At 36.7% G+C, this 12156-nt stretch overlaps 1 protein-coding gene across 3 annotated transcripts in view; it reads left to right on the forward strand.

Annotated features, from left to right (window-relative positions):
- The window catches only part of LOC117407105 (cGMP-dependent 3',5'-cyclic phosphodiesterase-like), a 169176-nt gene that overhangs the window by 133378 nt on the left and 23642 nt on the right, over nt 1-12156 (forward strand). For all 3 annotated transcript variants that reach the window (XM_059028344.1, XM_059028345.1, XM_059028346.1), the window contains exons 8-12: nt 1423-1582; nt 3518-3570; nt 9762-9836; nt 10422-10463; nt 11218-11286. In XM_059028344.1, coding sequence (XP_058884327.1) covers nt 1423-1582; nt 3518-3570; nt 9762-9836; nt 10422-10463; nt 11218-11286 — 399 coding nt within the window. The remainder of the gene's footprint in view (nt 1-1422; nt 1583-3517; nt 3571-9761; nt 9837-10421; nt 10464-11217; nt 11287-12156) is intronic.

Below are 12156 nucleotides of genomic sequence, written 5' to 3' on the forward strand. Positions count from 1 at the left end.
TAAGATTTGACATCAGGAATGCTGTTGATAAGACTATAAGCATTCAGTTCTCCTGATGTCAGTTTTTTCAGAAATACAGAAACAAACTTGGTCTACAATGTATCACTGTCTGTTAACAAATTAAATAAACCTGGACTGCATCTCATTGTTCTGAGAACTGTGTGTACAGTTATTATACATTATACATGTCATCATTCAGCATCTATAGGACTGAAGGCAATAAGGCTGTAAATGTTCAATCTGGTCTCCAAGGCAACCAATATATTTTTAAAAGAATAAGAACAACAAGCATATGTTTACAGCAGTATAAACTACATGAGTTTACAGCCTTATTATTATAGACTGTGCGTACCAGCTGCAGTTACTAAATGCAAACGTATGTACCGACCTTGCCTCAGAACAGCAGTACAAACCGACCAGCAAAATCCGCAGATCAAAATAACACCCAGACACTTGAGAAACATGTGAAATTGTTACAACTAGATATAAGAAATAAAATACACCATACTGTACATATAAGTCTGTAAGTCTGTTGTTTTTAGTGACATTGATTTATATGCCACCAAAACTTTCAAAGGAATGAATCTTGTTTATGTATAGTTGGGTGTACATAATAATAATAATAATAATAATAATAATAATAATAATAATAATAATAATAATAGAAACTGAATCTGGGGGACTTATGCAAATGCCATTGTCTGTAGGAGAAACCCATTTTACAGAAATAGTGTTAGCAGGATATGTAAATGGTGAAATCTCTATTGATTCTGTCTGCCTTGCAGACTGCATTAGTGACGCAAATCTGTGCCTTTTTACTTCTGAGAACAAAGTGAAAAGCCACTGCTTTTTTGTTGAGTTCCAAAGGCTCTTTCATGACCATAAACTGACCACAACTGTGTGCGTTGCGTGTGATTTTTTTGTAATATTGAAATATTTAGGATGGAAAATATGCAAAGCAGCATTCCCTAATACAGTAGCTGTAACAAGACAATTAAAGAATATACTGTTGCATTATTTCACCTGAAGCCATTAGGCACTGTACATTTTACCACCACATGATTTAAATTAAATTAAATGAAGGCCCATTTGCTGCATTTTTATGCCCTAATTAGACTGGCCTTCAGCAACACTGTCTCACGTAGAACAAATAATAATAATAATAATAATAATAATATTAATAATAATAATAATAATAATAATAATAATAAAGAACAGCATTGCATGAGTAAGGAAATACTCCCATACACAATTATAAACATGGGACCTTTTACTTCTGAGGGTTGCAAATTCAATTTGCTCAAGATCGATTCCACATGTTGTTGATATTCGTCAAGGGGACCTACTTTTTTGTAATGGGTTCATTCTATCCTTAGCTTAATATAAATAACTTACGTGCATACTTTTTATTATCCATACCAGGTTACAGTAGCTTGTAAGAGAGTGCAGGCGATACAGGCAGCATCAAAATGGCCACGTGTCAGCCTGTCACCAAGCCCTTCCCAGAAATCACTTGCCAAATCAGAATCGTCAGAGTCTGGGACGTACAGTGACCTGGACCGCAAGATCCTGCAACTGTGTGGTATGAATGTGGCTTTTACTTTTTTACTTTTTTTTGTCCTTCTTTAATGTACTAATTTGGTCAAAGCACTGTAGCCCAGACCATGGGGAACAATGTAAGTCACATCATTAGAAAGTCTAAAAGGTATTGGGTACAGTGAATACTAAAGTTGAAACCTTTCTTGACTGTTTCAATAGAGGGTTTCCCACGTGTTAAAACACACTCTGATCCTATATGCTATATTGAAGCTTTATTGGATTTGATAGGGGCTGTGCATGAAAGCTATGACATACATTTGTAAAACTGTCAGTTCATCTTTAAAACTCCAGCTTGTGGTACAGTAGTTCAAGACAGCCTTGGGAAATTAATAAAATAATTAAAAAAAAAAAACTCAATGGCAATACAACAGAATTGAACAAATGTTGCACAGTGGAGGCAAGGTACTACATAAAGAATAGCAGCACATCCTACTGAGCTTGAAAAAGAACATCTACAGAACAAAACCAAGCTTTGTGTTGATCAAGCCGTGGAAGTTAATTTTTCATATCAAGCTACAGTGTGTGTTATATTTATACACCGCAGGAAGTAACTGAAATGTAAGCCCTAACTACCATTAACAAAAATAAATAATTCCAATAGCAATACATATATATTTTTAAAATTTGAAATAGCCGCCCCCTGGGAACTCCCATCCAAGGTCGGCAGTGAAATAGCCTGGACTCGAACCGGCAACCTCCAGGCTATAGGGCTCATCCTACACGCCATAGGGAGTTCCTTTACAGGATGCGCCACTCAGGAGCCCCCAGCAATACATATTTTAAGAGATTAGCAGTTTAATTTTGTTAATGAAGTAGTTATGTTGCTAACACAAAATATCTAACCCTTTTTTTTAGTCCCTTGTTGGATAAAATCAGATAACAGAGTGTATTAGATAATATTTCTTCACTGTGGTAATATTCTATCATACGGTAGTTTATAATTAGAATTGCCCTTGAGTTACCATTGGCCCTTAGTACACAGCCATTAGTGCCACTGATGACAACAACCACTTATCCACATTAGATTTCTTTCTTAGAAGACCAGTCCAGTAAGATTTGTCATTGTAATCAATCTTTCAGTCTTTTTAACAAGGCCCTCGAGTAATTCATCTTTTGTGTTCATCAGTAGCCATTGATCTCGTTATCCATTGATCACTGTCCTGTAAAAAGGAATTGTCCATCAAAAGCCTCAGAAGCTGTTCTATACAGTATTCTGCAGTGGTTAAAGTCCAATATGGATCTGTTACTGTTGAATGAATATAAATGGTCTCCAGTATTCATTGTAAATCGGAAGCCCTGTACTGCAGCAATAATTGTCGGTATAGTCAGATTTGAACTCAGCACCCTCTGTTTGTACTGGGCAAGGCCGGGCAGCATCCCATTTGCAGGTGGTTCAGTAAAATGCTCCTCCCTTTAAAGTCACAGTGGGGCAAAGAAATAGGCACTCACAAATAATGACTATGATTTTTGATTAGCTAGGGTTTCACTGATTTTCAGTATGACATTTTATGGCTTTTTCTAAATTGAGAACTTATAAACAGAAAATCGTAATGCATCGTTTTGTTGGACTCATTTTGTTTTGGGTCAATAGGATGTATCCATAATTCTCAATATAATAGAAGGTTGAATCACAGTCTGCAGCCCGTTCCAACGAGCAGCAGTTGTGCTCTTCTTTTATAAAACTTGCTTGGATTGTACTGAACGTTGTAATACGTGTTGTATGGTTGTTGCTTTACATGCAAACACAATCTAAAAGGGGATGTCATCATCTCAGTGGGATTATCTGGGTTAAATATTTTTAAATAAATTATTAAAACCCTTGAGGCTCACCAGGAATGGACTGAATTAGTATTCAGTACTACTTTTGTAATATATATATTTTTTAAAAATTATTAATTTAATCCTGGTTCATTTTCAGGCGAACTCTATGACCTTGATGCAGCCTCACTCCAACTGAAGGTGATCAACTATGTAAGTGCTGTCCCTTATTCATATTCATTATTCATTCCTAGTCTTTGAATTTGCAATGGAAAATCTACAACAAACTTACAGGGGGCTGGACACCTGTGCCAGTGATCATTTTTATACTGGTCTCATGACATACATTCAGCGTGGCTCATATGCATATATGCGTGTATATCGCTCTGTAGACACAACAGATGGTCATGTGTATACAGCGATATCATACTTGTCGACTTCATTATGTCTGTAGTAAGACGGCTTGTTTGCCCACTAATGTTCAAGTTATTTCAAGGACGAACCCATGGTGGACAAAATCATTAGCTGTCCTCCAGCTTTGGGGGAAAAAGCAATGTCAAAACAACAATTTAAACAAGGCCTTTTTCTTCAAAGTAATGTAGACATTGAGACTTTCTAAATATACTTCATTCCTAGAAAAAGTGTCTGGCCGTTTTGCTGTTTATCACTGTTTCTGTCAAATTAGCCCTGCTCTTTAGGTTTTGTGGATGCCTAGAGTGCATTATAGTGGAGTATTAGATATCCATTTGAATCCCAGTTACTTCTATTTCATATAACTGTCAGGAGCTGGTGTACAGTACAATTCTAGCAAATATCTATAAGCACATATGCAATGCTGCTCTTGAATACAGTAGCTCTGTTTGCAAATGTGCAAAACAGCACAGGGAAGCACTTTGAATCCAGATGAAAAACACATTTTTACCAAATACCAAATGCTCAAATACATAGGAGACATGTTCATTATGACATTGCAATTGTAAACCATGGCAATATATTATCACATACATGTATGTGATTTAATGTTGCCTTTTTTTATCTCCACGGTTGACAATAACATAAATTAGCATATGTAATGTATTACCACACCGTAATATTCCTAAGTGCCCTTTTTATTCAGTTTTTGTGGTTTACAACATGGGAATCCATGTGTAATTTTAGATTGGGTTTAGTTTATTATATAGCAGTTTGTACAAGATAATAGGATTTGAAAAAGATAGCTAAGGTCAATATAAATTAGTGCAGTTCTCTCCAAACTTGTAATGTGATTGGAGTAATTAATGATATTGTGGTAAAAGGGATGGAACGTAAAATAACCAGACGCACAGAATCAATTTCTGTTGCTTCCAGTGCTGTGAAAAAAGCATGGCTGCTTTTAAATCCTGCAAAGTGGAGGGTACACATCTCCATGCAGATTGGATCATATTCCATTTGTAGTTCAAACATTACAAATGGAATATGATCAGAAACAGAACATGGAATTTGTTAAGGTTATATGAATTGCTGTTCCCATTCAGTGATTTGAGCCTCAAGATAGAATTGACTTAATAAAGCCAATGCCTATTCAGACAACTTCTGGATTAAAGGAATACTCTCTACCCTCTGAATGTGTATAATATTTATTTTTTACTATCCCATTATATTTCTGGCATATTTAAAAAAACAAACAAACAAAAAAAAAAAAACAACACTGGCATATTTGCCCTGAGGCAGCCTCTGAGCAATGTGGAATGTGTGTAATGAAGCTAGTGTAAGAAAGACCAGGGGGGTGGGCACTGGTAATCTCTTACCCCCTGAAGCATTACGTTTGTTATAGATTTACATAGGAAAAAACACAAACAAACTAACTGTTTCAAAAGGGAAGAAACAAAAAGTGCACACCCTTTTATGCTGACCTTGCAAACAATCATGACAGCAGAAACTGTAAGAGTAGACAACGGGATACACATATACAATGGAAATTCAGATGGGTAGCCAATGCCAAAAACAACTTTGTTTGCATTTTTCAAATTTGAAATGGAAGGGCAATGTCATTTACAAAGAGGCAGAAGACAAGGATCTTCAACTTCTCCAATGAGTTAATTACTGCACAGGAAACATCAAGTACTATAAAGCCTGCAGGGGAAATAAACTTTCTTTCTAGCAACACTTGACAGATTCACTCTACTTGTGCAGTATACTGCATACACAGTATATATGGCAGGTAACTATAATTCCTGAACATTTTTCCTATGTGGCCATCTTGCCACAGTATGAATTGCCATGTGTGAAACTGTCATAGAATTTAAATAGCTACAGAAATAGCTGTAGGAAATTCCTGTCAGGTTTCTAATGGACAAAGCCTCATGTTGGCAGTCTCTCAGAGACACCTGATTGAATGAGCATGTTGATTGAACTGTTCTCTCTCTCCCTTACTGGATGGAGGCACAGTACTTGGGAAGTGCCTGGGTAAGCCCTGCAGGGTGTTGGTCTTTTCCTTTGCAATTGAATTTCGATAATGGGTCATGCTCACTGAATCAAGCAGGCACACTCGCAATCATATCATTGGGCACTTCTGGTAGAGCAGAGGCTCTGGGATTCCTGAGCTAAAAAGTGACACCTGCTAATGTACTCATTCATTTGCTGTGCCATCTGGAGCTGAGCCATGTTCCCAGTCTATGTCTAGACCTCTCTCAGAGACAGACGAAGAGCGTACTGCAGATGGAATGTGTTTACGAAGCAGAAAATAAAATACCAAATACATTATCGAGTGGCTTGATATATTGTGCTCTTTATTCTTTGATACTCTTTTTTTAGTGACTAGGTACTGTACATGCCTAGACTAGAGGGATTCAATCCAGTCGGAGGTCAGGTGTAATGAATTTCCCCAGGTTGGAGACAGGATGTGAACCTGCCCTGTCAAGGCTCCACAGCAGATGTATTGCCACAGCTCCAAGTGGAGCAGTAGGACATGCCTTTATACCAGGTTAAAAAAACATAACAAAACTGAATGATGTGGTGAAAATTATTTCCCTGTTAGCTTTGAATCCGTTGAGATTGTAAGTTCATGATGAACATAATACAGAACATAGACAGATATTAACATATAGAAAGTCTGCATTATCTTCAGGAGTCTAATAGATGATAATGGCATGAGTGAAAAAGAAGACATGACATACAATTCATTTCTAGTCCAGCTGAGGACCAACAGTATCTCAAGATATTAAATATGCTTATAGCTTGAAGGGACTGTCCTGCTGTCCTCTTCCGTACTGTATTGTATTTGGTTGTAGCTGTCCCTGGATACTGCATCATTACCTCAGCTGGCTTTGCTGGTAAATCATCTTGAAAAAGCTTGTTACGTCCTGATCCAGTCAAAACCTCTGGTAGTGAATTCTCCTAGCAATCTGTTTTGTGCCATTCATGTGTATTAGCTGTGTACTGCCTTGCAGAAAGTGTCATAGCCAGCCTACATCCACAATGTGATCACTGCAGAACTTCCTCTATGATATTTTGAAAGTTAGCATAGAATGTTTATTCAAATTAGATGTTGAAGAGCACACCTCATATTTTACAAGGATCCCATATTCTTGTCCTTGCCATGTATTTGTTCCAGTTGTTTTTTGTTGCAACAAAAAGTTGAATAAAAAACATGATACCTGTTTCCGAACTTCACATACTATCAGAGTTGACAGTCGGTTTTGTTTTCCTATTGCCTTCACTCTATCCTAGTTTCCATGACAACAGCCCTGGACTCAACGGCACACAAGACTGAGGTTTCTTGTGGTGAGATTAGTCCACAGGCAACATTTCCTACTGTGGAAGTAAAAGGATAAATAAAACATATTTTATATTAGAGATAATAAATTTGACTGTTCAAAAAGTATTAGCCTATTTGTTAGGGGGTTGTCAGACATCTTAAACGCACACAGGGAAGTAACACAGACTGGGTTACAGTGTTTTTTCAAAATTTATGTTTCATTGAATAGTGCCATAAAACAGGGTAATAACTCAGGTTATAACAAACAATATATGTTTTGACTGAATCTACCCTTTTAAGGTGCAGTAAAACCTTCCAAATCAGTGACCATCTGAAAACCAGCCCAGGCTACACTGTAGCTGGAAAGGTGTACCTGTAATCTGAGGGGGTCCATCACACTTGGAGGACAGCAGGCTTGCAAGGGAGTTAGACAGGACTGTTGTTGATGAATAACATCAGCCAGGGGCACAGCTGCAAGAAAGCATTCTTTCTTGTATTTGAGTGTACAGGGCATGGCAGGTTCCAGTTACTATAATACATTATATCAGTACTTCATTCCTTCACACATTGCCACAGGTTCCCACTTCCAGAGCTCATCTCTTACCTTACACCCTAAGGGTTGAGTTCCTCTCACCGTCTACGCTTGCTCACTGTCGGACCACATACAGTCATTCAAAGTGGCATAACTAAAATACATCAACCCTCTTGAAGGGGCTGCAGTCTGCTACAGCAGCATCATTACAATGGGAAAGCAGGACAACACTGATTTAACATCATGTGTTTGCAGTGGTTCGAAATAGAAAGACACATGACCGCCATTTGTATGATCATTTCCTCTCATTCCTCATAGAAGTGTTTGTTGAAATTCATAGTGAATTCTCAAGAGTGGCCTTTTGAAACTTTTCTGTGACATTAATACTGTAAGTCATGTGAGGTTCTGCCTATTTACAGTACACTCAAGCATGTGCTACATATTTATATTTTTCTAATACAGTATACTATTCTGTTTTCTACAGTGTTATTAGGAGGCTACTGTAAATGAGATGCTGAATATCAGTACTCAAAGCTTGTGAAATAATTATTACAGAAATAACTAAATTGTTCTTGTATATCTTCAAGGGCACTGGCTGCTATCAGCTGTGCTATACAAATGAGGTTTACCCAGCTGTATTGATATGCTTTTAATGATATGTGTGTTACCTCTGTGACTCACATTGCTGTTACTGTGCTGTTGGTTTCAAGAGGAAGTTTGCTTGTTTTCCTTCTAATTAAAGTGATATTATGTCAGATTACTCTTTGATATTGGCTATCCTGCCTTTTAAATAAAAGATGGACCTTTTGGCAGTAAATCTCTGCAAACACCGGTGTGATTTCCTGATTTGTATTCAAACGTGATGCATGTTGTTGTCAAAGTTGACAATATTAGCATAATGTCCTTATCTGTATTTGTACAGTATTGCCCACACTCGCTGTGATGTTGCTTATTCTTTCTCATCTTGCTATGGTCCTTGATGCTATCAGCCTCAAGGAGACTGCCATAGTGCCCCCTGCTGGTAAAGTAAGAACTAAACAGCTAAAATCATAGAGGAGAACAATTACCAAGTCACGCTCAATCTCAATTGTATGCTGAGGTGAAAGGCCATACTTAGTCTTTAATGCTTGATAAGTCCCACTTTTTGGAGATTCTAACAGTTAACAGTTTCTGAGTAAGTCATAAATACAGCTTTAAGGGCTTTGATTCCTTACACTTGAATCATCAGTAATTTGCCTACCATTTCAGCCATATACTTACAAGACTTTGATAACTCCAGATCACATATACTTGTACTGATTGCTTCAATTAACAGGTCTTAACTTCTAGAAAACCTTTCTAATATTTAAGAAGCTACAGTATGCTGAAATCATGTTTAAATACCATGCCATTTTATTTTGTAATAAGCTGCATGGTATGACCAAACTTCTAATTTAAGTTCATTTGAAGGTTATGTATGCAGTGATGAGTCGTAACCTGAACACAAGCTTTTCAACACAATGCAGGGAACTGATAATTGTTATATTCCAAAACAAAGTGAAGCCCAGCTAGAATAATCAGTTTCAAATGATGAAGTCAGGAAAGGTCATTTGAGATTTATATCATCGTCTTAACTTCTACATTGTCTGTCCAGATATTGATAAGAGCTGCTATTCTAAATACTTGACAACAGTTGAGCAAAGCGGCAGTTCAGGCAGTGAACTCACTTTAACCTCAAATCAAATCACGTAAACATCAAGCATGTTTTTGGGCACTTCCTTACCAGATAAAACTATCAGGTGAATAGCTAGTATCTTATTTGTTCTTCAATAAACAATATGCCCAATGATCATTGAGAAAGGGATTTATATCTTACCTCAATCCATTCCGTCCCTGCTGTGTCTCAGAGTTCACCTCCTCTTACCCAGCCTCCATCTGCTTTTTGGCTTTGTCTACTAAGGGAGGGCACTTATCCTGCCCCCCTGCCCCTGGCACCTCCACTTATCTGCAAGCTAATTTATGGGCCAAAGACCAAAGAATGTGGTGTAAAATGGGAGGCTATATATCGTGTGAAAACTGTGTTCTGTATTGCAACTGTACATTGTATGTAAAAAACAAATCATAACGAAATCTAACCACTGGTGTTTCCCTTTGTAGTTACAGCAGGAAACCCAGTCCCTATGTTGCTGTCTGCTGTTAGTTTCAGAAGACAACCATCAGTTGTTTTGCCAGGTAATATTATTTATTTTGTAAATTGGCACAGAAATGCCCTAATCTTGTGCTACCATTGTCCCTTAGCTTAATACAGACCCAGTGTATTCCTATTGTACTGCCACTGCATTAAAGATATTAAATTTTCTTATCTGTTTAATATACTGTTGTGTGTGTGCTCATTATTTACCAAGCTTTCTAACTAGTAAAAAAATACACAACTTCACACAATGAGTCGTAATTGTTTTAAACCACCTCAGAAATTCAGTTTTAGAAGTTTTTTGAGAAGAGGACCTGTGGTTGAAAAATATATTTTTTTTTTGCAGGAAAAGCCAGTCGGCATGGTAAATAATGATCCACACAGACACAAAAAATAGGACATTTAGAAAATTGAAAATACTGTTTCTCTCTATTAAAAAACATTTGATATGAGTGTCTTCCGGGAAATTCATTACCTTCAGAACATTATCCTCTTTCTTACCCATACAAATGGCAACCTGATTGAAGAGACAATAAACCATATGTTATAATAGCTGTAATACTGTAATCTGGGTGACTTTCATATACTAATGTAGAATATTATTATTATACTTGTTTCTTTTGTAGGTGGTTGGGGACAAAGTCATGGAAGAGGAAATTAGCTTTCCAGTAAGTATGTAGAGCATTTAAAATGTTCTGAATGGGATGATAAGGTATTTGTTTTTTGATTATAATTATCATTTTTAGTATAGAGGGAGGGGTGATTTTTCTTCAAAATGTCATTACTTATAGAATTAGATAAATACAGTACTAACCCTAACCCTAACCCACTTCCACTGTTAACTATTTATTATAAAGTCTAGTGGATTGCTGAAGCCAGGGTCCTAGCGGCAGATATATTTGAACTGTGTCTCAGGGTGGTGTTTTCTCAGCATTTTCTTTTCCTCATCACAGTAATTCCTGTGTCACTGAATTATCTTGGTTGTTAGGAGAACTCGTTATTTCAAACAAATGGAAAGGGTTAAGTTTTAAAAAAAATTTAAAATGTACTGTAGTTTGGATCTAATTACTGTTATAACACACCAAGTCTCCATGTGTACAGAAGCAGGAATGAATGATGATAAAGGACACATACAATGGGAAAATAAAAACAAACAAAAAAAACTTTTAAGATTTTAAAATAAGACTTTAGCCTTTCGCAGTTACCATGCATGCAATTTCAAACGGCACAGGGTGTAAGCATTTTGTTTTGTCACCATATAAAAAATAACACAAAGATGCAGTCAGGCAGAGAAAACCAAGTTTTGTTTCCAAAAGAAAAAGAAAAGATAACTGTACACCGTTACAGTAATAATAGAAAAACAAAAGCAAGCTGTTTTGTAATGCAGTGTTGATTGTGTGTGTTTTTTGTTTTTTTTTGTAGCTTACATTTGGTCATCTGGGTAAGGTGGTTGAGAAGAAGAAATCTATCACGCTACAGGATATCAGTCCGGTGAGTGCACAGGGTTACACAGAGCTTTGTTATAGGAGAAATCACATTCTTACATTGCAGAGCAATCTACAAAGTGCTCCAAAACCTCCCTTAAGCTTTATTCAAGAGTACTTGTAACTATTGACTTTATCAAACACTACTTTCCTGCTTGGCTCCAAATGTTGTTATGGATTCATCCATATAATTTTGAATCGAAATACCAGGAGGGGGGAGCGGTAACAAATATTCTATTATGGCTGATGAAAATGCTGGCGTTCTTGCAGCACACAGTAATGGTGGGAGTAAGGCTGAACTAGAGCACATAAGTGATACCAGAATTCAGTCAAGTATTTATCTATAGTGTTGTACTGAGAAACATATGTGAATTTAACAGTAAACAAACAAAAAAGCTAAGAAGAATGTTTGTAAAGCCTTGGTAAAATAATTAAAATACAGTCCTGTAAAAGCTTTCTTTATTTAACTTGTGTATTAATAAAATTTTACCTAGGCCACTAATTTGCAGCATAATGTTTAGTATGATAATTTGAAAAAAGGCTTCAAATGTATTAATGTATTAACCCTAAAGGAGTAACCAAAATATTCAAATCTTACTGCAGCCACTGTACCTGTACAGCAGCTGCATGTTTAGAGCATAGAGGCTTGTATTTTTTAACCTTGTTCTATGTCCCCATCCCCAGATATAGAGAAAAATAATAACAAAACCAATATTGGATCAACAGAGCCACTTACCATTATTGCAAACATCATATAAATGCACAGGAAAGGTGAAAGTGACATTTGCAGCTTCTTGAAGTTTAAGAAATCAGTAGAATAAAGTATTTGCTGTAGCTCTGACAAAGGATGCAGGAGACCTGTCGATTTATTCACAAA

The sequence above is a fragment of the Acipenser ruthenus genome, chromosome 8 (assembly GCF_902713425.1).
Source record: "Acipenser ruthenus chromosome 8, fAciRut3.2 maternal haplotype, whole genome shotgun sequence".
NCBI lineage: Eukaryota > Metazoa > Chordata > Actinopteri > Acipenseriformes > Acipenseridae > Acipenser > Acipenser ruthenus.